Genomic DNA, 27,907 nt, shown 5'->3' on the forward strand with positions numbered 1-27,907 from the left:
CTTCCTTGACCTCTCTGTCTCAATTTCTGGTGATAGACTGTCCATCAATATCCATTACAAGCCTACCGACTCCCACAGCTACCTCGACTACAGCTCCTCACACCCCGCTTCCTGTAAGGACACCATCCCATTCTCTCAGTTCCTTTGCCTCTGTTGCATCTGTTCTGATGATGCTACCTTCAAAAACAGTTCCTCTGACATGTCCTCCTTCTTCCTTAACCAAGGTTTTCCAACCACGGTAGTTGACAGGGCCCTCAACCATGTCCGGCCCATCTCCCGCGCATCCGCCCTCACGCCTTCTCCTCCCTCCCCGAAACATGATAGGGTCCCCATTGTCCTCACTTATCACCCCACCAGCCTCCGCATTCAAAGGATCATCCTTCGCCATTTCCACCAACTCCAGCATGATGCCACCACCAAACACATCTTCCCTTCACCCCCCCTGGTGGCATTCCATAGGGATTGTTCCCTCCGTGACACCCTGGTCCACTCCTCCATCACCCCCTACTCCTCAACCCCCTCCCACGGCACCTCCTCATGCAAACGCAGAAGATGCAACACCTGCCCTATCACTTCCTCCCTCCTCACCGTCCAAGGACCCAAACACTCCTTTCAAGTGAAGCAGCATTTCACTTGCATTTCCCCCAACTTAGTCTACTGCATTTGTTGCTCCCAATGCGGTTTCCTCTACATTGGAGAGACCAAACGCAGACTGGGTGACCACTTTGCAGAACACATACGGTCTGTCCGCAAGCATTACCCAGACCTCCCTGTCGCTTGCGATTTCAACACTCCACCCTGCTCTCTTTCCCACATGTCTGTCCTTGGCTTGCTGCAATGTTCCAGTGAAGCTCAACGCAAACTGGGGGAACAGCACCTCATCTTCCGACTAGGCACTTTACCGCCTTCCGGACTGAATATTGAGTTCAACAATTTTAGATCTTGTACTCTCTCCTCCATCCCCACCCCCTTTCCATTTCTTCCCCCTCCTTTTTGTTTTTTCCAATAATTTATATAGATTTTTCTTTTCCCACCTATTTCAATTATTTTTAAATGTATTTCCACCCATCGTTTATCTATACCTTTTATGCCCTTTTTCTCTTATTTCACCCACCCCCACTAGAGCTATCTGTACCTTGCTTGTCCTGCTCTCCACTCTTAATTAGCACATTCCTTTAGATAACATCACCACCTTCAACACATCTTTGATATTTTGTCTGTGACATCCTTTGGTTATCTCCTCCTCTCACCGGCTGCTTGTCCCAACAACACTCCCCTCCCCCTCCCCCTTCCCCCCCCCCTCCCCAACCCACCCACCCCCTTAAACCAGCTTATATTTCACCCCTTTCGTATTTTTACTTAGTTCTGTTGATGGGTCATGAGGACTCGAAATGTCAACTGTGCTCTTCTGTGCCGATGCTGCCAGACCTGTTGAGTTTTTCCAGGTATTTATATTTCTGTTTTTGTTTTGAATTTCCAGCATCCGCAGTTTTTTGTTTTTATTACAGCCTCAGCCTGACTTGCTGATTCTTGACAGCATTTTCTGTTCCGGAATTAGAGCTAGAGATGGATGGTCAGTTCCCCTCTGTCAGGGGGGATTCCACTCATTTCCCCAGTGCAGTGATTATCATGTTTACTGTACATGAGGAGACATATAGAAACTAGGAGCAGGAGCAGAAGCAGGCCATTCGGCGCTTCGAGCCTGCTCCGCCATTCATCATGATCATGGCTGATCATCCAACTCAATAGCCTGCTCCCTCTTTTTGCCCATAGCCCTTGATCCCTTTCGCCCCAAGAACTATATCTAACTCAAATAAAAGCAAAAAACTGCGGATGCTGGAAATCCAAAACAAAAACAAAAATATCTGGAAAAACTCAGCAGGTCTGGCAGCATCTGCGGAAAGGAACACAGTTAACGTTTCAGGTCCAAATGACCCTTCAACAGAACTAAGTAAAAATAGAAGAGAGGTGAAATATAAGCTGGTTTGAGGGGGTGGGGGGGGGGGGGGGGGGGGGGGGGGTGGCAGGTAGAGCTGGATAGAGGGCCAGTGATAGGTGGAGATAACCAAAATATGTCACAGTCAAAAGGACAAAGAGGTGTTGAAGGTGGTGATGTTATCTAAGGAATGTGCTAATTAAGGGTAGAAAGCAAGACGAGCAAGGTACAGATAGCCCTAGTGGGGGTGGGGTGGGGTGAAGGATCGAAAAAGGCTAAAAGGTAGAGATAAAACAATGGATGGAAATACATTTTAAAAATAATGGAAATAGGTGGGAAAAGAAAAATCTATATAAATTATTGGGAAAAAAGGGGGGATCGGAAAGTGGGTGGGGATGGAGGAGAGAGTTCATGATCTAAAATTGTTGAGCTCAATATTCAGTCCGGAAGGCTGTAAAGTGCCTAGTCGGAAGATAAGTGAAGCTCAGTGCAAACTGGAGGAACAGCACCTCATCTTCCGACTTTACAGCCTTCCGGACTGAATATTGAGTTCAACAATTTTAGATCATGAACTCTCTCCTCCATCCCCACCCCCTTCCCGATCCCCCTTTTTTCCAATAATTTATATATATCTTTCTTTTCCCACCTATAATATCAATTACTCGAGGGCCCTTCTTCCCTGCTCCTCGCTATTACAGAATATAGCCCTTACAAACGATCAACCACAAAATAAGGCCTTAAAAACTAGAAGTGATAAAAGAAGTAATTACTTACCCGGCCGTACTCACAGTCATCAAAGGATCACTTCCTTCCCTCCTCACCGAACTCCCTCAGTCACCCCTGCTCTCCCGGCTACTCTCGCGCTTCTCCTCAACTCCCGGAAATGGAATTCTGTTGCTATAATTTAGAATGCTGCAGACAGACTCATATAATAATGTCATCATAAAATGGCATAACACCATGTATCCATACAATGGCCCTTCTAACATCCTATCTCTGTCAGCTTTTCAAAAGAGCAAACGAATTAATCGCAGTTTCCTTCTCTCTTTTAGTAAACCTGTTATTTTTCTTAATATCAACTAATTGCATAATTCCCTTTTGAGAAGGAGTTTCAGCAGATTCCATGTCTAGTTTGCCTTAAATAACACTGTTTCCCTCACCCAATTTCAACAAAATCAAAGACTTTTACAGGGAACCGATTTGAAAATGATGCGTTAATGATACCTGAGCCCTCTTTGTCTGTCGTTACGAGCACACATTATCTTTGACATGGTGAGTAATTGTGTTAATCTGTTTCGAAAGACCCATTAATTGCTGTTGTTGACTGAACGAACTGCTAATATGTGAGCACAGTGAAATGCGAACATCTATTTCCACTCAAGTGTGTCATGAAATCTCAGCACGTCCTCGCTGAGAACAAATGCAAATGAAGTTAATCTTCAACGATGCAAAACACCCTCACTGTTTAATGAATAAGTTCTAATAATGTTTCTGCGCAGTTCCAAACCGGGGACCTTTTGCGTGCTGGTCGAACGTGATAACCACTACACTACAGAAACTGCCGTAACTAGTGAGTTTGTCTGGAATGTTAAACTGCGCTCGAACGCAGCAGCACCCTGCATGTCTGTTTCGAAGAAATGGAATTCAGCTGCAATCCTCAGGAGCGCTGCCGCGAAACTGATATAACAATGTAATCATAAAATGGCCTAGCACCATGTATCCATACAATGGCATAAGAGGCCCTTTCACCTTTCACCTCTGTCCCCTTTTTAAACGAGCAAACTAATTAATCACAATTTGCTTCTCTTTTAATAAACCAGTTTTTTCTTCCCTTTCATTAAATTGCTCAATACCCTTTTGAAAATTTAGTTTCTGCAGAATCCATGCCTGGTTTGCCTTAATTCACAAGGTTCACATGACAATTTGGACTTGGGTTCCTAATATATTTTATCACATGAACACGATGTAATTATGCAATTGACCTCATCGAATTTACGAAAGTGTTATTTTATCAATCTTACTTTTTATACAATGTTATTACTTTTCCTCCACAACCCTACAATCGAGGGTGCGATATTACAGAGGAAAATGTTTAAGGAGGAGGTTTAACAGAGATCTGCCAAGATCACGTGCTTCAATTGTTCGTTTACTTCATTTGGTTTGAAATAATTTTGTTCCTGGACCGGAATCTTACAGAGGATAAATATTTGTGTAACAAACAGGGCAGTGCTGAGCTACCAGAATGTTTGGAGGGTTCCAAGTGTTGGACTGAGGGTCCATGTCACTTGCTGCAGGAAGACAACTGTTGGTTTCACCGTTCTGATGAAGAGTCATACCGACTCGAAACGTCAACCGTGTTCCTCTCCGCAGATGCTGTCAGACCTGCTGAGTTTTTCCAGGTATTTTTATTTTTGTTTCAGATTTCCAGCATCCGCAGTATTTTGCTTTTATGTTAATTCCATCCTTGTGTCTGAGCTTGATTGAATTTCAAAATGTAAAAGTGTCCGTCCAGCAAATGTCTCTGGGTGCAATGTTTTCTGCTTAAGCATTAGGAACATCCGTCTTATCCTTGGAAGACGAAATTGAACAAACTTTACTCAGTATTTCTTCCGTTATTGCATATTTAATATAATTTTTTAAATCTGTTATTGATGCTATCATTTGAATTGAGATTCTCTGAAATATACACCAACCTCGAATTGCAAACATGACTGATAGACGAAAGAATGCCAGTCAACAGGCAATGCAAATCATGTGGTGCTCATTTGAAATTGAGCACAGTTAGCTTTCAAACAAAATGCAAGAATTTTACTGGGAACGGTTTTGAGAATGATGCGTTCATTATGTTTTATCCCCTTTGGTTCTATGTGATAAGCCTTCTGGCGCCGAAATCGTGTCCATATAGAAGACAGGAGGTAAGCCAGAAGATCTGCGCTTCGCCTCGGTTTCCACGACCCCCTTGGTTGTTTTTGCTGATACTCTATTCTGAAGCTCGATTATTTAAAGGAGTGATTCTGTACCAGCTCTGTCATTTCCTCTGGTTCAATTACAGCATCGCTTGCGTCTGTCTTTATGAACGCATTTTAGTATGAGACATCTTTGAGGTGGTGTGTAACGATGTAAAATGCATCAAAAACCCACTAAATTCTGTTGCTGCTCGGACTAAAATGTGTGCCGAGTCAAAAAAACGAACATCTGTTTCTACTCCGTGTGTCATGAAATTTCAGCACTTCTGATTTTGCTGCATTCATTTTAAGGCCCAGGTAAGAGCAAAAGTAACATGCCTGTCGCATGAGAGATTCAGTTAACATTCAACAACAAACCTGAATGACCCAAATTTCCCTCTCTCAAAATTAGCGAATTTGGTTAAGTTTCTGCCCGGTTTCAAACCCGGGGCTTTTCGCGTGAGGAGTGAAAGTGATAACCACTATACTGCAGCAACCATGTCCGGAATGGTAAACTGTGCTGTCACACAGCAGCTCTCTGGCTCTCTGTTTGGGAGAAATGGAATTGAGCTGCTATAATTTGGAATGCTGCAGATAGATTCATATAACAGTGTCATCATAAAATGGCAAAACACCGTGATACAACGGCCCTTCCATCGTCCTGTCTCTGTCGGCTTTTTAAAAGTGCAAATGAATGAATCGCAGTTTCCTTCTCTCCTTTAAGAAACCTATTACTTTTCTGCATGTCAATTAATTGCACAATTCCCTTTGGAAGAAGGAGGTTCTGCAGGTTCCATGCCCAGCTTGCCTTAAATAACACTGTTTTCCTTCAGCCAATGCCATGAAGATTTCGACTTGTGTTCCTTACATAGCTATGCATATGAACATTATTTACTTTTTCTCTTGATTTCATGTCGAATTGACGAATGTGCTCATTTTTCTGATCAAACACCTCATTATGTCTGAGTTATTTACACAATGTAATTACATTTGCTCCACAACACGTTAATCGAGGGAAATTATTGATTCAGTTAGACAGAGCCCTGCCAAGATCACAAGCTGAAATGGTTCGTTCCATTTGTTTGGTTTGAAATAATTTTGTCCTGGGAATGAAATCTTACAGAATACATATTTGTTTAGGGAATAGGGCAGTGTTGATCTACCAGGATGTTTGGAGGGTTCCAATGGTTTGGCTGAGAGTCATGACTCTTGTTACAGGAAGACAACTGTTAGTTTGCATCTGGTGCATCAGTTTGTTTTGAGTTTCATAATACACAAGGCTCGGTCCAGCAAATGTCTCAGACAGCAATGCTTTCTGCTCAATCATTAGGAACACCCTTCTCGTCCTCAGAAGACGTAATTCAACAAACTTTACTCAGCAGCATTTTTTTTCCGTTATTCAACATTCAGTATGAATATTTTCAGCCTGTTCCTGCCCCACGGAACTCATTTCTCATTATCTTGACTCTCTTCTCTCTCCCCTTATCCAGTCCCTTCCGACCTCCATCCATGATTCCTCTGACACCCTACGTCACATCATCAATTTCCAGTTCCCTGGCCCCAACCGCTTCCTCTTCACCATGGACGTCCAATCCCTCTGCACCTCCATCCCACACCAGGATGGTCTGAGGGCCCTTAGCTTCTTCCTTGAACAGAGGCCCGAACAATCCCCATCCACCACTACTCTCCTCCGTCTGGCTGAATTTGTTCTCACGCTGAACAATTTCTCCTTTAACTCCTCTCACTTCTTCCAAATAAAAGGTGTGGCTATCGGTACCCGCATGGGCTCCAGCTATGCCTGTCTCTTTATGGGGTATGTGGAACATTCCTTGTTCCAGTCCTACTCCAGCCCCCTCCCACAACTCTCTCTCTGGGACATCAATGATTACTTCGGTGCTGCTTCAAGCTCTTGTCAGGACCTGGAAAAATTTATGAATTTTGCTTCCAAACTCCACCCCTCCATCATTTTCACATGGTCCATCTCTGACACTTCTCTTCCCTTCCTTGACCTCTCTGTCTCAATTTCTGGTGATTGACTGTCCACCAATATCCATTACAAGCCTACCGACTCCCACAGCTACCTCGACTACAGCTCCTCACACCCCGCTTCCTGTAACGACTCCATCCCATTCTCTCAGTTCCTTTGCCTCCGTTGCATCTGTTCTGATGATGCTACCTTCAAAAACAGTTCCTCTGACATGTCCTCCTTCTTCCTTAACCAAGGTTTTCCACCCACGGTCGTTGACAGGGCCCTCAACCGTGTCAGGCCCATCTCCTGCACATCCGCCCTCACGCCTTCTCCTCCCTCCCAGAAACATGATAGGGTCCCCCTTGTCCTCACTTATCACCCCACCAGCATCCACATTCAAAGGATCATCCTTCGCCATTTCCGCCAACTCCAGCATGATGCCACCACCAAACACATCTTCCCTTCACCCCCCCGGTGGCATTCCGCAGGGATTGTTCCCTCCGTGACACCCTGGTCCACTCCTCCATCACCCCCTACTCCTCAACCCCCACCTATGGCACCTCCCCATGCCCACGCTGAAGATGCAACACCTGCCCATTAACTTCCTCTCTCCTCACCGTCCAAGGGCCCAATCACTCCTTTCAAGTGAAGCAGCATTTCACTTGCATTTCCCCTAACTTAGTCTACTGCATTCGTTGATCCCAATGCAGTCTCCTCTACATTGGAGAGACCAAACGTAAACTGGGCATCCGCTTTGCAGAACACCTGTGGTCTGTCCGCAAGAAAGACCCAAACTTCCCTGTCGCTTGCCATTTTAACACTCCACCCTGCTCTCTTGCCCACATGTCTGTCCTTGGCTTGCTGCATTGTTCCAGTGAAGCCCAACGCAAACTGGAGGAACAGCACCTCATCTTCCGACTTTACAGCCTTCCAGACTGAATATTGAATTCAACAACTTTAGATCTTGAACTCCCTCCTCCATCCCCACCCCCTTTCCGTTTCTTCCCCCTCCCTTTTTTTTTCAATAATTTATATAGATTTTTCTTTTCCCACCTATTTCCATTATTTTTAAATCTATACCTTTAATGCCCTGTCAGTCTCTCCACCCCACCCCCACTAGAGCTGTACCTTGAGTGTCCTGCCATCCATTCTTAATTAGCACATTCGTTTAGATAATATCACCACCTTCAACACCTCTTTGTTCTTTTGTCTGTGACATCTTTTGATTATATTCTCCTATCACTGCTTGCTTGTCCCTACAACCACCCACCCCCCCCAACTTCTCTCCCCCCACCCCCCACCTTAAACCAGCTTATATTTCACCCCTCTCCTAATATTACTCAGTTCTGTTGAAGGGTCTTGAGGACTCGAAATGTCAACTCTTTTCTTCTCTGCCGATGCTGCCAGACCTGCTGAGTTTTTCCAGGTAATTCTGTTTTTGTTCTGGATTTCCAGCATCCGCAGTAGTTTTTTGTTTTTATCTCTGTGAGTAAGCTTTCATAATGTTTATGCCCGGTTTTGAGCTGGGGACCTTTCGCGTGTTAGGCAAACATGATAACCACGACACTACAGAAACTGCTGTGATTGCAGTGAGCCTGTCTGGAATGCTAAACTGCGCTGTAACGCAGCAGCACCCTGGGTGTCTGTTTCGTAGAAATGGAATTTAGCTGCTATTCTCAGGAACACTGCAGCGAGACTGATATAACAATGTAATGATAAAATGGCCTAGCACCATGTATCCATGCAATGGCATAAAAGGCCCTTCCACCATCCGACCTCTGTCCCCTTTTTAAACGAGTAAACTAATTAATCACAATTTGCTTCTCTCTGTCAATAAACCTGTGTTTTCCTCCTTTTCATTAAATTGCTCAATACCCTTTCGAAAAAGTACTTTCTGTAGAATCCATGCCTAATGTGCCTTAATTCACAAGGTTCACATGGCGATTTGGACTTGGGTCCCTAATATACGTCACCATATGAACATGATTTTTAATTATGCAATTGATCTCATCTCCAATGTTCGAAAGCGCTATTTTTTTCAATCTCACTATTTGTACAATTTTACTACTTTTGCTCCATACACCTTCAATCGAGGGTGTGATATTACAGAGAAAAATGTTTGTTCCGGAGTTTAACAGAGTCCTGCCAAGGTCACGTGCTTCAATTGTTCGTTTACTTAATTTGGTTTGAAATAATTTTGTTCCTGGACCGGAATCTTACAGAGGATAAATATTTGCGTAACAAACAGGGCAGTGCTGAGCTACCAGAATGTTTGGAGGTTTCCAATGGTTGGACTGAGGGTCCATGTCACTTGTTGCAGGAAGACGACAGTTGGTGCCTCAGCTTGTTTTGAATTTCAAAATGTAAAAGTATCTGCCCAGCAAATGTCTCCGAGTGCAATGCTTTCTCTTAAGCATTAGGAACATCCGTCTTATCCTCGGAAGACGAAATTGAACAAACTTAACTCAGTATTTGTTCCGTTATTCTATATTTAATATTAATATTTTATCTGTTATTGATGCCTTCATTTGAATTGAAGACTCTCTGAAATATACACCAAACTCGAATTGCAAACATGAGTGAGAGACAAAAGAATGCCAGTCAGCAGGTAATGCAAATCATATGGTGCTCATTTGAAATTGAGCGCAGTTAGCTTGTAAACAAAGTGAAAGAATATTACTGGGAACAGTTTTGAGAATGATACTTTCATTATATTTGATCCCTTTTTGTCCTAGGTGATAAGCCTTTTGGCGTCTAAACCGCAGCCATATCGAAGACAGTAGGGAAGCCAGCAGATCTGCACTGCACCTCGGTTTCCACGACTCCCTTGGTCGTTTTTCCTGAAACTCTATTCTGAAGCCTGATTATTTAAAGGAGTGATTCCGTACCAGCTCTGTCATTTCCTCTGGTTCAATTACAGCATCGCTTGCACCTCTCTTTATGCGCGTACTTTAGTATGAGACATCTTTGAGGTGGTGGGTAATGATGAAAATCTGTATCGAAAACCCACTAAATTCTGTTGCTGCTCGGTCGAACTGCTAAAATGTGTGCCGAGTCAAAAAATGAACATCTATTTCTACGCAGTGTGTGATGAAATTTCAGCGCTTCTGATTTTGCTGCATTCATTTTAAGGCCCAGGTAAGAGCAAAGTAACATGCCTGTCGCATGAGAGATTCAGTTAACAGTCAAAAACAAACCTGAATGACGCAAATTGCCCTCTCTCAAAAGTAGCCAGCTGGGATAATGTTTCTGTCTAGTTTCGAACAGGGGTGTCTTTCGTATGTGAGGCGAACATGATAACCACTATACTATAGAAACATTAGATAGCTGTCATGGCAGTGAGCCTATCAGGAATGTTAAACTGTGCTGTCACGCAGCAGCTTTCTGGCTCTTTGGTTGGGAGAATTGGAACTCCGCTGCTTTAATTTGGAATGCTGCAGACAGACTCAGATAACAATGTCATCATAAAATGGCATAACACCGTGTATCCATACCATGGCCCTTCCATCATCTTGTCTCTGTCAGCTTTTTAAAAGTGCAAACGAATTAATCACAGTTTCCTTCTCTCTTTTAGCAAACCTGTTATTTTTCTGCATATCAATGAATTGCACAATTCCCTTTGGAGGAAGGAGTTTCTGCAGATTCCATGCCCAGTTTGCCTTAAAAACACTGTTTTCCCTCAGCCATTGCCATGAAGATTTAGACTTGTGTTCCTTACATAGCTATGCATATAAGCATTATTTACTTTTTCTCTTGATTTCATGTCGAATTGACGAAAGTGCTCATTTTTCTGATCAAACACCTCATTATTTCTGAGTTATTCGCACAATCTAATTACATTTTCTCCACAACCCGTTAATCGAGGGAAATCATTGATACAGTAAGACAGATCCCTGCCAAGATCACATGCTGAAATAGTTCGTTCCGTTCGTTTGGTTTGAAATAATTTTGTCCTGGGAATGAAATCTTACAGAATACATATTTGTTTTGGGAAAAGGGCAGTGTTGATCTACCAGGATGCTTGGAGGATTCTAATGGTTAGGCTGAGAGGTCATGACTCTTGTTACAGGAAGAAAACTGTTGGTTTCCACCTGGTGCCTCAGTTTGTTTTGAGTTTCATAGTGCAGAAGGCTCGGTCCACCAAATGCCTCAGGCAGCAATGCTTTCTGCTCAATCATTAGGAACACCCTTCTCCTCCTCAGAAGACGAAATTCAACAAACTTTACTCAGCAGCATTTTTTTCCGTTATTCAACATTCAGTATTAATTTTTTTTTTAATTTGATACTGATTCCCTCGGTTGACTTGAGACTCACTGGAATATAAAACAACATCGAATTGCAAACGTGACTGGCAAAGAAAATAATGCCAGACACCAGGTAATGCACTTGATACGGGTCTGATTTGAGATTTAGCACAACAGTCAGCATTTCAACATAATCAAAGAATTTTACAGGCAACAGATTTGAGAATGATGCGTTAATTAGATCTGATCCCCCTTTGTCTGCCGTTACGAGCACACATTATCTTTAACTGTGTTAATCTGTGTCAAAAGACAGATTAATTTCTGTTGTTGACTGAGCAAGCTGCTAATATGTGAGCGCAGTGAAATACGAAAATCTATTTCCACTCAAGTGTGTCATGAAATCTCAGCACGTCCTCAGTAAGAGTAAATGCAAAATGCCTGCAACATAGGAGATTCAAATAAGCTTCAACAATGCAGATTATGGTCACGATTGAATGAGTAAGTTTTAACAATGTTTCTCCACGGCTTCAAACCATGGACTTTTCACGTGTTAGGCGAATATGACAACCACTGTACTACAGAAACTATCATACTGCCATCGAGCCTGTCTGGAATGTTAAACTGCGCTGAAATGCAGCAGCACTCTGAGTGTCTGTTGCAGAGAAATGGAATTCAGCTGCAATTATCAGGACCACTGCAGCGAGACTGACATAACAAAGTAATCATAAAGTAGCCGAGCACCGTGTATTCATACAATCGCATAAGAGGCCCTTCCACCATGCGACCTCTGTCCTCTTTTTAAACGAGCAAACTAATTAATCACAATTTACTTCTCTCTTTTAATAAACCTGTTTATTCCTCCTTTTCACTAAATTGCTCAATTCCCTTTTGAAAAAGCAATTTCTGCAGAATCCATGCCTAGTTTGCCTTAATTCACAAGGTTCACATGACGATTTGGACTTGGGCTCCTAATATACTTTACCATATGAACATGATGTAATTATGCAATTGATCCTCATATCGAATTTATGAAAGTGTTATTTTTTCAATCTTACTATTTTTACAACCTTATTACTTTTGCTCCACAAACCTTCAATCGAGGGCGTTATATTACAGAGGAAAATGTTTGTGAAGGAGTTTAACAGCCAAGAGCACGTGATGCAATAGTTCATTTCCTTCATTTGGTTTAAAACAATTATGTTCCTGGACCGGAATCTTACAGAGGATAAATATTTGTGTAGCAAATAGGGCAGTGCTGAGCTACCAGGGTGTTTGGAGGTTTCCAATGGTGGGACTGAGAGGCCATGTCACTGTTGGTTTCACCCTGGTGCCTCAGCTTGTTTTGAATTTCTCAATGTAGAAGTGTCCGTCCCGCAAATGTCTCTGGGTGCAATGCTTTCTGCTCAATCATTAGGAACATCCGTCTTATCCTTGGAAGACGAAATTGAACAAACTGTATTTGTTCCGCTATTCTATATTTAATATTGATATTTTATCTGTTATTGATGCCTTCATTTGAATTGAGACTCTCTGAAATATACAGCAAACTTGAATTGCAAACATGGCTGATAGACAGAAGGATGCCAGTCAGCAGGGAACGCAAATCATATGGTGCTCATTTGAAATTGAGCACAGTTAGCTTGTAAACAAAATCGAATAATTTCACTGGGAACAGTTTTGAGAATGATTCGTTCATGATATTTGATCCCTCTTTGTTCCAGTTGAGAAGCTTTCTGGCGCATAAATGGCGTCCATATAGAAGACAGGAGGGAAGCCAGCAGATCTGCACTGCGCCTCAGTGTCCAGGGCTCCCTGGGTCATTTTTTCTGAAACTCTATTCTAAAGGCCGATTATTTAAAGAAGTGATTCCGTACCAGCTCTGTCATTTCCTCTGGTTCAATTACAGCATCGCTTGCGCCTGTCTTTATGAGCGCACTTTAACATGAGATGTCTTTGAGATGGTGAGTAACAATGTAAATCTGCATCGAAAACCCACTAAATTCTGTGGCTGACCGGAGGAACTGCTAAATGCGTTTTAACATTTCTTGCTATCTTGACTCCATTCTCTCTCCCCCTGTCCAGTCCCTTCCCAACTACATCCGTGATTCCTCTGACACCCTACATCATATCAACAATTTCCAGTTCCCTGGCCCCAACTGCCTCCTCTTCACCATGGACGTCCAATCCCTCTACACCTCCATCCCCCACCAGGATGGTCTGATGGTTCTCCACTTCTTCCTCGAACAGAGGCCTGAACAATCCCCATCCACCAGTACTCTCCTCCATCTGGCTGAACTTGTTCTCACACTGAACAATTTCTCCTTAAACTCCTCTCACTTCCTCCAAATAAAAGGTGTGGCTATGGGTACCCGCATGGGCCCCAGCTGTGCCTGTCTCTTTATGGGGTACGTGGAACATTCCTTGTTCCAGTCTTACTCCAGTCCCCTCCCACAACTCTTTCTCCGGTGCATCAATGATACTTCGGTACTGCTTCATGCTCTCCAGAAAAATTTATTAATTTTGCTTCCAATTTCCACCCCTCCATCATTTTCACATGGTCCATCTCTGACACTTCCCTTCCCTTCCTTGACCTCTCTGTCTCAATTTCTGGTGATAGACTGTCCACCAATATCCATTACAAGCCTACCGACTCCCACAGCTACCTTGACTACAGCTCCTCACACCCCACTTCCTGTAAGGACTCCATCCCATTCTCTCAGTTCCTTCGCCTCCGTCGCATCTGTTCTGATGATGCTACTTTCAATAACAGGTCCTCTGACATGTCTTCCTTCTTCCTTAACTGAAGTTTTCCACCCACGGTGGTTGACAGGGCCCTCAACTGTGTCCGGCCCATCTCCCGCGCATCCGCCCTCACACCTTCCTCTCCCTCCCAGAAACGTGGTAGGGTACCCCTTGTCCTCACTTATCACCCCACCAGCCTCTGTATTCAAAGGATCATCCTCCGCCATTTCCACCAACCCCAGCATGATGCCACCACCAAACACATCTTCCCTTCACTCCCCCCCGGCAGCATTCCACAGGGATCGTTCCCTCTGGGACACCCTGGTCCACTCCTCCATCACCCTCTACACCTCAACCCCCTCCTGCGGCACGTTCCCATGCAACCGAAGAAGGTGCAACACCTGTCCCTTTACTTCCCCTCTCCTCACCGTCCAAGGGTCCAAGCGCTCCTTTCAAGTAAAGCAGCATTTCACTTGCACTTCCCTTTAGTCTTTAGTCTACTGCATTCGTTGCTCCCAATGCGATTTCCTCTATACTGGAGAGACCAAACACAGACTGGGTGACCGCTTTGCAGAACACCTTCGGTCTGTCCGCAAGCATTACCCAGACCTCCCTGTCGCTTGCCATTTCAACACTCCACCCTGCTCTCATGCCCACATGCCCGTCCTTGGCCTGCTGCATTGTTCCAGTGAAGCTCAACGCAAACTGGAGGAAGAGCACCTCATCTTCCGACTAGGTACTTTACAGCCTTCCGGACTGAATATTGAGTTCAACAATTTTAGATCATGAACTCTTTCCTCTATCCCCACCCCCTTTCCAATCCCCCCCGCCTTTTTTTCCAATAATTTATATATATATTTCTTCTCCCACCTATTTCCATTATTTTTAAATGTATTTCCATCCATTGTTTTATCTCTACCTTTTAGCCTTTTTCGATTCCTTCACCCCACCCCACCCCCACTAGGGCTCTCTGTACCTTGCTTGTCCTGCTTTCTACCCTTAATTAGCACATTCTTTAGATAATATCACCACCTTCAACACCTCTTTGTTCTTTTGTTTATGGATTCTTTTGGCTATCTCCACCTATCACTGGCCCTCTATCCAGCTCTACTTGCCCCACCCCCTCTTAAACCAGCTTATATTTCACCTCTCTTCTATTTTTACTTAGTTCTGTTGAAGAGTCATACGGACTCAAAACCTTAACTGTTTTCCTCTCCGCAGATGCTGCCAGACCTGCTGAGTTTTTCCAGGTATTTTTATTTTTGTTTTGGATTTCCAGCATCTGCAGTTTTTTGCTTTTATGCTAAAATGTGTGCCAAGTCAAAAAACGAGTATCTATTTCTACTCAGCGTGTCATGAAATTTCAGCATTTCTGATTTTGCTGCATTCATTTTAAGGCCCAGATAGGAGCAAAAGCACCATGCCTGAAGCATGCGAGATTCAGGTAGCATTCAACAACAAACCTGAATTGCGCAGATTTTCCTGTCACAAAACTAGTGAGCTCAGATAATGTTTGCCTGGTTTTGAACCAGAGCCCTTTCGTGTGTTAAGCGAACATGATAACCACTACACTACAGAAACATTGACCAGCCTTGATGGCAGTGAGCCTATCCGGGATGTTAAACTGTGCTGTCCCGCAGCAGTTCTCTAGCTCTTTGGTTGGGGGAAATGGAATTCAGCTGCTATAATTTGGAATGCTGCAGACACACTCAGAAAACAATGTCATCATAAAATGGCATAACATCATGTACCCATACCATGGACCTTCCATCATCCTGTCTCTGTCAGCTTTTTAAAGGAGCAAACCAATTAATCACAGTATCCTTCTCTCTTTTAATAAACCTGTTATTTTTCTGAATATCAATTAATTGCACAATTCCCTTAAGAAAAAGGAGTTTCTGCAGATTCCATGCCTAGTTTGCCTTAAATAATACTGTTTCCCTCACCCAATGCCATGAAGATTTAGACCTGGGTCCCCTACATAGCTATGCATATGAACATTATTTTACCTTTTCTCTTGATTTCATGTCGAATTGACGGAAGTGCTCATTTTTCTGAACAAACATCTCATTATTTCTGAGTTATTTACACAATTTAATTAGATTTGCTCCACAACTCATTAATTGAGGATGTTATATCACAGAGGAAAATGATTGCTACAGTTAAATAGAGCCCTGCCAGGATCACATGCTGAAATATGTCGTTTCGTTCAGTTGGTTTAATATAATTTTGTTCTGGGAATGTAATTTTACAGAATATTTATTTCTTTAGGAAACAGGGCAGTGCTGATCTACCAGAATGTTTGGAGGATTCCAATGGTTAGACTTGAGAGGTCATGTCACTTGTTACAGGAAGGCAACACTTGGTTTCCACCTGGTGCCTCAGTTTGTTTTGAATTTCGTAATGCAGAAGGCTCGGTCCAGTAAATGTCTCAGGCAGCAATGCTTTCTGCTCAATCATTATGAACCCTTCTCCTCAGAAGACTCAGCAATTTTTTACATTATTCAACATTCAGTATTAATATATTTCTATTTGTTACTGATGCCCTCGCTTGACTTGAGACTCTCTGAAATATACAACAACATCGAATTGCAAACGTGATTGGCAAACAAAAGAATGCCAGACACCAGGTAATGCACTTGATATGGGTCTGATTTGAGATTTAGCACAACAGTCAGCATTTCAACAGAATCATCAAAGAATTTTACAGGGAACCGGTTTGAGAATGACGCGTTAATTATATTTTTTCCCTCTGTGAGCACACATTACTATGAGACATCTTTGACATGGTCAGTAACTGTTAATCTGCATCGAAAGACCCATTAATTTCTGTTGTTAACTGAATGAACTGCTAATATGTGAGTGCAGTGAAATAAGAACATCTATTTCCACTCAAGTGTGTCATGAAATCTCAGCATGTCTGATTTTGCTGCATTCATTTTATGACCTCGATGAGAACAAATGCAAGATGCCTGCAAATGGGAGATTCAAGTAAGCGTCAATGGAGCAAATCACCCTTACTATTGAATGAGTAAGTTTTAATAAAGTTGCTATTGCATTAAAGGCGTTGTATAAATGCAAGTTATTGTTGTCTACTTTAAGCAGCTACTTTCATTACCAGTCTCAGTTGAAAAACCATGGGCGCTGTGGCACCAGGGAGAGGATTTGTACTGGCTGAGAGTGAAAAGGGATTCACTCGGTCATCCCATTTACTGACACAGCAGCACAGTCACTCTGGAGAGAGACCATCCAGGTAATTCACCAGTACAGGAGGGTTTACTCAGTTTTCCCGCCAACTTTGAAAGTTCAAAGCACTTGATGCATGTTCAGCACATTCACACAGTAGTGAGGCTGTTTAAATGTTGTGTGCGCGGGCGGTGATTCACCTGTTCTTCCCACCCGCTGTGATGCTAGCGAGGTCACATGTGACTGTAGGGGTTGGAATTCTGTTTTTGCTGCTGTTTTGAGGATTCTCGATTCGCCATTAATTCCCATTCTCTTTTTTTCTGGTGGGTAATGGGAGGTCCATGCATAGGGCTTTCGGTATAATTTGTTTTTTAACTTTAGTATTGGACCCTCCGACCCAGCTTCCACTCCGCAACAGGAAAGCAAATCAGGATATCCTAAATTGGACTTTCAATGGGGAAGGGGTTACCCAGCATTCCCCGCGGTAGAGAATGACGCAACAGGAAGGTCAGCGCGCAGGCGCAGTGTCGAACAATGTTTGAGCATGCGCGGAGTGAGCACTGGCGAGGGAGAGAAGCTTCTTTCTCTGATCCGCAATCGGTGAGGGAGGGATGGAGGTTCTGAGGGAGCGAACGATCCGGTGGTTGGACGGGAGAGCTTCGTAAACATGTTGTGTAAGCTGCAGTCTCCCGAATGAGAAGCTACCGGTCCCCGTTTACAAGAGCAGGGCGACAGCTGAGGCGCTCCTGCTGCTGCAGAGCGGAGTGAACGGAGGAGGAATTTCCAAAGCTTGTGGCCTAGGCAACGGAAAGAGCGGCACCAATGCTGGGGTGATTAATATGGGGAATGTTGAAGAGGCCGGCGGTAGATGAACACATGTTTCAGAGTGGAGGAGGAGATTACAGAGATAGGGATGATCGCAGCCAAAGAGGAAATCCATTGAGTGGAGGGTTGTGTGGGTGGAAGAGATTACAGAGATAGAGATGATTGAAGCCAGAGAGGAAATCCATTGAGTGGAGGGTTGTGTGGGTGGAGGAGATTACAGATATATGCATTATCGCAGCCAGAGAGGAAAACAAGGATGAGAATTTTAAAATGTTGCTGCTTCTTAACCGGGAACCTTTGTAGGTCAGTGAACACAAGGATGAAGGATGGACAAGACTTGGTGCGAGTAAACACACGGGCAGCAGAGTTTTGGATGACCTCAAGATTACAAGGAGACTGAATGTGGGAGATTGGCTGGGATTGTGTTAGGATAATTAAGTCTAGAGGTAACAAAGGAATGGATGATGGTTACAGCAGGGGCTGAGCTGAGACGAGGACATTACTGGGGTGGAAGTTGCTGGTCATGGTGATGATGCGGATATGTTTGGAAGCTCATCTTCGGGTGAAATATTTTTCCATGGTTGTGAACAGCCTGGTTCAGCCTCAGACAGTTACCAGGGAGAGGGATGGAGTCGGTGGCTGGCAGTGGAGTTTGTAGTGGGGATTGAAGAGAACGGCTTCAGTCTTCCCAATATTTAAATAGAGGAAATTTCTGCTCATCCAGGACTGGATGTCAAACAAATCGGGACGTTGTGTGACTTGGAGGGGAATTTGGAGGTGGTGCTACCCTAGTCCTAGGTGGTGGAGGTTGAGGGTTTTGGGGATTCTTTCACAGTTCTGGTCAAGTTGTAGATATATAAAACATGTAAAATCTCACTCTACCCTCTTTTTTTTTCTCTCTCTTCATTCAGCTCAATTTCACAACCTGCCTTTGTGTTTTTCTGTGTTCTCTCCACCCCTTTTTCTGTTTTAAATCAACTTCACAGGATATTAGAAGGGGAGGATCTGCAGTCAGAAAACAGCATCTGAAGGAGTTGCCCAATACATCGTAACCTGAATAGCATAGCATCTTGAACATGGAAGGAAAAAGCACTGTTCAAAGTGTAGAGAAACCGTGGAACTGTGGGGACTGTGAGGAGAGATTCAGTTACCCGTGTGAGTTGGAAACTCATCGGCGCAGTCACACTGGGGAGCGACCGTTCACCTGCTCCGTGTGTGGAAAGGGATTCTCTCGATTATCCCAGCTGATTACACACCAACGAGTTCACACCGGGGAGAAACCATTCACCTGCTCCGAGTGTGGGAAGGGATTCACTCAGTCATCCAACCTGCTGAGACACCGGCGAGTTCACACTGATGAGAGGCCTTTTAAATGCCCAGATTGTGGGAAGTGCTATAAAAGCTCATGGGAACTGCTGCTCCATCAACGTGTTCACACTGACGAGAGGCCGTTCAGATGCTCTCACTGTGGGACTGGGTTCAAGCGTTCATCTCAACTCATTGTACACCAGCGAATTCACACTGGGGAGATGCCGTTCACCTGCCCCATGTGTGGGAAGGGATTCTCTCGATCATCCCAGCTGATTACACACCAACGAGTTCACACTGGGTTGAAACCATTCACCTGCTCCGAGTGTGGGAAGGGATTCACTCAGTCATCCCACCTGCTGAGACACCAGCGAATTCACACTGATGAGAGACCTTTTAAATGCTCAGACTGTGGGAAGTGCTATAGAAGTTCTGGGGAACTGATGTCTCATCAACGTGTTCACACTGAGGAGAGACCATTCAGGTGCTCTCACTGTGGAACTGGGTTCAAGGCATCATTTCAACTCACTGCACACCAACAAATTCACACTGGGGAGAAACTGTTCACCTGCTATGAGTGTGGGAAGGGATTTACTTGGTTAGCCAACCTGCTGAGACACCAGCGAGTTCACACTAGGGAGAAACCTTTCAAATGCTCAGACTGTGGGAAGTGCTATAAAAGTTCTGGAGGACTGATATCCCATAAACGTTTTCACACTGATGAAATCCAGTTCAGGTGCTCTCACTGTGGCACTGGGTTCAAGCGATCATCTCAACTCACTGTACACCAGCGAGTTCACACCAGGAGAGGCCATTCACCTGCTACTTGTGTGGGAAGGGATTCGCTCAGTTATCTCACATGTTGAGACACGAGAGAGTTCACACTGGGGCGAGGCCATTCACCTGCTCCGAGTCACCAGTGAGTTTACAAGTCACGACAGTGATTGTATTTTTCTGCCAATCACATCCAGGACTGAACCATGTTCATTGGGGTCTGTTTCTGCTGATGTTAATAAACTCCAGCCCAGTTGTAGGTGCTAATATTCTGGATATAATTAAAATAAATCAGCTTTGTGTTAAACGCACAGTGTGCCGAGTCTTTTTAATATCTATAACACAAGTTAATTCCTTTGAAGTGCTCTCCCTCTCCTGTTTCTATACTCACCAAGGCTCCATAGACAGCACCTTCCAAACCCACGAACACTACCGTCTAGAAGGACAAGGGCAGCAGACACCATCATCCTCCAATGCCCCTCCACTGGTGTCCAGCTGGGTGAGACTGCACGCTCCTGATTTCTTTCTTTCCGGCTTGTAGCCAGAGAATCACCTGCAGTAGCTGTGATCATTTGAGTTACATTGTTACAAACTCACTCACTCGATAGGTGATCAGGTATCATTGCACTTTGATATACAAATGTTCCATTATCACGTTCACAGTGACTGTAATTTACAGACCAAGACTTCTTACCACACCAGCCCTCCTGGATGGATCAACAGAGAAATGCGAGGACATTATAGTCCACCAGCCAAGATCATAGTGGTAAAAACATTTGATAATTCCCATTAAAATATAAAGCACAGCAGAACAACTGTGCATTGGCCTGTTACAAACTTATTGAAACAGATTCATTGCCACCTCCTCCCTTTCCACGTTCCAGGTCCCCAAACACACTTTCCCGGTGACACAGTGATCTATTTGTACTTCTTACAATTTAGTATTCTGTATTCACTGCTCACGATGTGGTCTCCTCTACACTGTGGAGATTAAATCCAGATTAGGTGACTGCTTCATGTTAAATCACCATTCTCTTTGCAAGTGTGATCCTGAGCTGCTTCTCATTTACTATTTTAATTCTCAGCCTCACTTCAAAGTCTGACCTCTTAGTCCTCGGCCTCCTGTACTGCCGCATGAAGCCCAACAGAAGCTCGAGGAACAGCAGCTCGTCTTTGATTAGTCACTTTACAACCTTCCAGACTCAACGGTAATTTTAATAATTTCATATCATAATCATCACTCCCATTTTTAGGACAGTAGATGCTGGTAATGATTCTGCTGTTACCATTTATCCCTCCTCTGAACCTGTCTTATTTGTTTCCTTGTCCCATTAGTTTCTTTAATTGTCTGGTCACCCAATGTTGCCTTGCACCATTGTCCCCTTTATCATTTACTTTCTCCAGCCTTCCATCCTGTCACAAGACCGTTTGTTGTTTCCTTCTGTCTGTCCGTGTTTTCTCTGACTCTGGACTTGTTTATAAACTGTTAAACCTGGGAAATTTTCCAGTTTGGATAAAAGTTCAGCGACATGAAACATTCACCGTGAATGATGCTGTTTGAGTGTTTCCAACATTTTCTGTTTTGAGGTCGGATTTGCAGCATATGCAGTATCTTGTTTTCGGGTCACTGTGGATCAGTTTCTCTCACTTATCGTTACCTGTTTAAAGGTGAGGAAGGAGCTTTTAAAGAATGAGACAACAGGAACTGTCACCCTGTTCGACATGAAACTAAACTCACTGCTAATTCCTCACCAGTAACAATTTTAAACACAAAGTTTCCGGCCGGAATTGAACCGGACACTTTCTCATGTAAAGTAAACGTGAGAATCACTGCACTGGGGAAATGAGTGTGAATCCCCCCCCCGGGACAGAGGGGAACTGACCATCCATCTCTAGCTCTAATTCCCAAACAGAAAATGCTGCCAAGAATCAGCAAGTCAGGCTGAGTCTGTGGCCGCTCTCAGCGTTTGAAACCGTCACAAAGCCCGGGTGATTGATGGCAGCTCCAGACCAATAGGAAAAGGGGGCGGGGCAGGAGGACCCAGCGAAAGCGGCTGATCCTCCAACCAATCGAAGTGAATGAGGGGGCGGGGCCAGGCTGTAACTGAAGCATGTGCAGTGCGGGTAATGGCGATGGAGAGACGGGTCCACAATGGGTAAAGGGGGGGATGGCGGGGCGGAGGGAGCGATGGATCCGGCGGGTGGACGGAGAGGCTCCGGAAACATGTTGTGTAAACCGCAAACCCCGGAAATAAACTGACCGGTCCCCCTCCCCCGTTTACACCGAGCGGGGCCGCTGCTCCCAGATCAATGAAGAGCCGGTTTGTATCAGGCTGGACATTGGTTCCAGAGGCTGGTCCCTGGTCTCCAGTGTCGGTTCTTTATCATTGAATGTATACAGTACAAACGGAGGCCATTCAGCCCGTCCTGTCTGTGCTGGCTCTGCAAGAGCAAATCAGCTGGTCCCACTCCCCTGCCCTTTCACTTACAAGGCCAGCAGCAGATATTACCCATCCCCAGTTACCTGTGGAGAAGATGATGTTTGACCTTCTTGAACCGCTGCAGTCCACGTGGTGAAGATGCTCCAACAATGCTGTTAGATAAAGAGTTACAGTGATGATGAAGGAACAGCGATATATGTCCAAATCAACAACAACAATGTGTATTTATATAGCACATTTCATGTAATAGACCTTCCCAGGTTTAACAGATGTGCTAAAAAGCAACATTTGACACAGAATCATGTAAAGAGGTAAGAGGGCAGTTGGCCAAAAGTTTGGTCAAAGATGTAGGTTTTAAGGAGAATCTTGAACGAGAAAAGAAAGAAAGAGAGCGGAGAGGTTTATGGAGGAAATTCCAGTGCTTATGGCCTTTGAGCTCAGATGTGGATACTAAGGATGAAGCGATTAAAATTGGGAATGCTCAGGAAGCCAGAATGAGCAGAGTGCAGAGACCCGGGTGGGTTGTGAGGCTGGAGGAGATTACAGAGATAGGGAGGGGTGAGACCATGGAGGGACTTGAAAACAAGGATGAGAAATTTAAAATGTTGGTGCTTCTTAAAAGGAACTTTCATAGGTCAGTGAGCACAGGGGTGATGGGTGAATAAGACTGGGTGTGAGTAACTATACAGGCAGCAGAGTTTCGGATGACCTAAAGATTATGGGGAGGTTGAATGCGGGAGACCGGCCGGACTGTGTCCCCTGAATCTAGAGCCTCCAGCCAGAGTTAAGCCTAGAAATAACAAAGGAATGGATGACAGTTTCAGACGAGCTGAGACTATAGTGGAGTCGGGTGATGTTACTGAGGTGGAAACAGGCTGTCTTGGTGATGATGTGGATATGTGGTTGGAAGCTCATCTTGGGGGAAATATTTCACCACGGCTTTGAACAGTCTGTTTCATCTTCAGAGAGTTGTCAGGGAGAGGGATGGAGCCGTTGGCTAGGGAGTGGAGTTTGTATTGGGGACTGAAGACAATGACTTTCATCTTCCCAATATTTGAATTAAGGAACTTTCTGCTCATCCAGTCCTGGATATCAGACAAGTCAGAACAGTGTGTGAGTTGGAGGTGATGGTGTTCACATACACCTGCTACGCTGTTCCTTCTAGATGGTGAAGGTTGAGGGTTTGGGAGATTCTATCAAATTGTGGTTCAGTTGTCAGTCTCTAAAATGCCTTTCCATTGTCCCCGTCTCTCTTCTGTCTCTCCTGTGCCCTTCTATTCTCTCATTCTTTCTCTATCCCATTTCCCTCATTTTTTCTCTCTGTGTCTCTTCCACTTCTCTCTCTCTTTTTCTCTTGTCACATAGAATTCTCCATCCCGGAGGGCTCTGGATGCTCCATCTTTAAATATATTTAAAGCTGAGATGGAGAGATTTTTGGTCTCTCAGGCAGTCGAGGGAAATGGAGAGCATGCAGGAAAGTGGTGTTAAAGACCAAGATCAACCACAATCCTGTTGAATGGCAGAGCAGGCTCATTGGGGCTTATGGTCTACTCCTGCTCCTATTTCTTTTTCTTTATTCATTGGATGTGGGTGTCATTGGCTAGCCTAGCATTTATTGTGGTCTCCTCTACATTGGAGAGACCAAACGCAAACTGGGTGACCGCTTTGCAGAATACCTGCGGTCTGTCCGCAAGAAAGACCCAAACCTCCCTGTCGCTTGCCATTTTAACACTCCACCCTGTTCTCTTGCCCACATGTCTGTCCTTGGCTTGCTGCATTGTTCCAGTGAAGCCCAACGCAAACTGGAGGAACAGCACCTCATCTTCCGACTAGGCACTTTACAGCCTTCCGGGCTGAATATTGAATTCAACAACTTTAGATCTTAAACTCCCCCTCCCCCCATCCCCACCCCGTTTCTCCCCCCTCCCTTTTTTTTCAATAATTTATATAGATTCTTCTTTTCCCACCTATTTCCATTATTTTTAAATCTAAAACTAAAACTTTGTTAGTCTTTCCACCCCACCCCCACTAGAGCTGTACCTTGAGTATCCTGCCTTCCATTCTTAATTAGCACTTTTCTTAGATAATATCACCACCTTCAACACCTCTTTGATCCTTTTGTCTGTGACATCTTTTGATTATCTGCTCCTATCACTGCTTGCTTATCTCCACAATCATCCCACCCTCAACTTCTCTCTCCCCCCGCCCCCCCCCCCCCCCCCCCACCTTAGACCAGCTTATATTTCACCTTTCTCCTAACTATACTCAGTTCTGCCGAAGGGTCATGAAGACTCGAAACGTTAACTGATTTCTTCTCCACCGATGCTGCCAGACCTGCTGAGTTTTTCCAGGTAATTCTGTTTTTATTGCCCATCCCTTGTTCAGAGGGCATTTAGGAGTCAACCGCATTGTGAGTGTGGAGTTACATGTAGGCCAGACCAGGCAAGGACAGCAGATTTCCTTCCCTAAAGGTCATTAATGAACCAGATGGGTTTTGACGACAAACAGCAATGGTTTCATGTTCATTATTAGACTTTTAATTCCAGGTTTTTATTGAATTCAAATTTCACCATCTGCCGTGGTAGCATTCAAACCCGGGTCCCCAGAGCATTACCTGGGTCACTGGATTACCAGTCCAGTGACAAAACCACTACGTCACTGCCTTCCCCTAGTGTTCTCATAAAGGCCAGAGTCTTGTGTAGCCCAGACTGGAGGCAGGTTCCCTTCCCTGAAGGACATTAATGAACTAGTTGGGTTTTTACAAAAAATCCAACAGCTTTCATGGTAATTTTTTCCTAGTTCTGGCCCCAAAAATTACCAGAATCATGAAGTTCAATTTCACAACCTGTGTTTGTGTTTCTGTGGGTTCTCTCTCACTTCCTTTTTTCTGTTTTATATCAATTTCACAGGATATTAGAAGGGGAGAATTTTTCAGTCAGGAAACTCAAACCAAACATCACATCAGAATCTGAGAGAGTCGCCCAATTTGTTGTAACCTGAATATCATCGGATTTTGAACATGGAAGGAAAAAGCACCGTTCACAGTGGAGAGAAACTGTGGAAATGTGGAGACTGTGAGGAGGGATTCAGATTTCCATCTGACCTGGAAACTCATCGACGCAGTCACACTGGAGAGAGGCCATTCACCTGCTTCATATGTGGGAAGGGATTCACTCAGTCATCCAGTCTGCTAAGACACCAGCGAGTTCACAGAGGTGAGAGACCATTCACCTACTCTGACTGTGGGAAGGGATTCGCTCAGTCATCCAACCTATTGAGACACCAGCGAGTTCACACTGGGCAGAGACCATTTACTTGATCCAAGTGTGGGAAAGGATTCGCTCGGTCATCTGACTTGCTGACACACCAGCGAGTTCACACTGATGAGAGACCTTTTAAATGCTCAGACTGTGGGAAGTGCTTTAAAAGTTCCCGGAACCTGATGCTCCATCAACGTGTTCATACAGACGAGAGACCATTCAGGTGCTTGCACTGTGGGTCTGGGTTCAGACAGTCATCTCAACTCACTGAACACCAGCGAGTTCACACGGGCAAGAGGCCATTCACCTGCTCTGACTGTGGGAAGGGATTCGCTCAGTCATCCAACCTGCTGACACACCAGCGAGTTCACACTGGAGAGAGACCTTTCACCTGCTCTGACTGTGGGAAGGGATTCACTCAGTTATCCACCCTGCTGAATCACCAGAGTGTTCACACTGATAAGAGACCTTTGAAATGCCCAGACTGCAGAAAGTGCTATAAAAATTCCAGGGAGTTGATGTCCCATCAACGTGTTCACACTGATAAGAGACCTTTTAAATGCCCGGACTGCGGAAACTGTTTTAAAAGTTCTGGGGAACTGATGCGCCATCAACGTATTCACACTGACGAGAGACCATTCAGGTGCTCTCAGTGTGGGACTGGGTTCAAGACATCATCTAATCTCACTGTACACCAGCGAGTTCACACCAGGGAGAGGCCGTTCACCTGTCCCAACTGTGGGAAGGGATTCACTCAGTCATCCACCCTACTGACACATCAGCGAGTTCACATTGAGGAGAGACCGTTCATCTGCCCCAAGTGTGGAAAGATATTCACACAGTCATCCAACCTGATGAGACACCAGCGAATTCATAAGTAACTAGAGTGATTGGATTTTGCTGGTAGTCACAGAGGACTGAACTGGGTCTGTTTCTACTGATGTTAATAATTTCCAATGTAGTTACATGGACTAATATTTTAGATAAAAGTCAAATAAATCAGCTTTGTGTTGAATACATTGTGTTGAATCTTTCTAATATTTCTAACACAAGTTAATTATTTTTGAAGGTTTTTCCCACTCCCCGTCTCCCCCATCCTCACCTTCCAACAAGTATGAGATCATCATGGAATTTCCTTGTCACTAAGATTGAAACAATCCAATCAGCTGCCTCTGCTGCTTCCCTCCCTGATACTAGTGCACCGGGCCAAACTGTCCAAAGTTCCTCCTTACCCGAGCTCTGAACTCACATCTTTCTCCAGTTTCTCTCCCTTCTCCCATCATGCCCTGTAGTCTATTCTAGAGCTTCTGGGCACGGCCACCAATGGCACAGCAAGTGAAATGGGGGATGCACAGGGGGCCAGAATTAGAGGAGGGGGTTGTGGAGATGGAGGGGCTGTCTGTGAGTTAAGACATAGGGCGGCAGAATTTTGGATGACCCAAGGTTACAGGGGGCAGAATGTGGGAGACCAGCCAGAGTGTGTCGGAATAGTCGAGTTTGGAGGTGACAAAGGTGTGGATGAGATATTCGGCAGCAGATGAGCTGAGAGAGGGGAGGAGACGAGTGATGTTACGGAGGTGAGAATAAAGGGTTAAGCTTGATGGAAGTTGGATATGTAATAGCAGGAGGTTGTTTAAGTGGAGGATAAAGGTCGATAACTCCCCAGGACAGGTACAGCACCGGTTAGACACAGAATAGCCTTCTCCAGTGTTGGGAATTTTTCTACGTTCTTTATCACCATCTCATTTTGCTTTGCACCATCATTCCTTTCGCTGATTAATCTCTCCTGCCTTCCACAGACCTGCCCACTTTTGTTTTTTACCCCACCTCTCTAATTTATAGAGCTGAAAGGTTGATTCTGTTTATCCCCCTGCAGAAGCTGCCAGACCTGCTGAGCATTTCTCACATTCTCATTTTTTATTCCAGCTTTTGCAGCATCTGCAGGATTTTGCTTCCGGGCTGAGACCGCGTCCTCTGCTGACGTCACAATGAACGCCCAGCGGCAGACCTGCCGCCCACTTGGTCCTTCAGCCTTTGCCCGCGCTCTCGCTATTGGTCGAGATGAACGTCAGTCAACAGTCCAGGCCCCGCCCCCACAGCATCATTATGTCGTCACTTCCGAGGGCCGCTGTCTTATCCACTCCCGCGAGCCCCAGTTGGACTCTCCGGTTTGTATTTAATTTGATTCTTTCTCTCTCCATCCGCCCCATCCCCCCCATCATGGGGATTGTTCGGGCCTCTGTTCGAGGAATAAACGGAGAGCGATCAGACCATCCT

General features: G+C 44.6%; 1 protein-coding gene and 1 long non-coding RNA gene across 2 annotated transcripts in view; both read left to right on the forward strand.

The window, feature by feature from the left end:
* LOC144697382 (uncharacterized) overlaps positions 1-27,907 on the forward strand; it is a 62,361-nt gene that overhangs the window by 21,335 nt on the left and 13,119 nt on the right. The window contains 2 exon segments of the mRNA XM_078569360.1: positions 19,028-19,501; positions 25,461-26,507. Coding sequence (XP_078425486.1) covers positions 19,028-19,501; positions 25,461-26,507 — 1,521 coding nt within the window.
* On the forward strand, positions 3,125-10,546 carry LOC144697457 (uncharacterized). The gene is made up of 2 exons (XR_013580370.1): positions 3,125-3,208; positions 9,586-10,546. It is a non-coding gene; the product is annotated as an uncharacterized LOC144697457 (long non-coding RNA).

Source organism: Cetorhinus maximus, chromosome 23, assembly GCF_964194155.1.
Source record: "Cetorhinus maximus chromosome 23, sCetMax3.hap1.1, whole genome shotgun sequence".
NCBI classification, from domain to species: domain Eukaryota; kingdom Metazoa; phylum Chordata; class Chondrichthyes; order Lamniformes; family Cetorhinidae; genus Cetorhinus; species Cetorhinus maximus.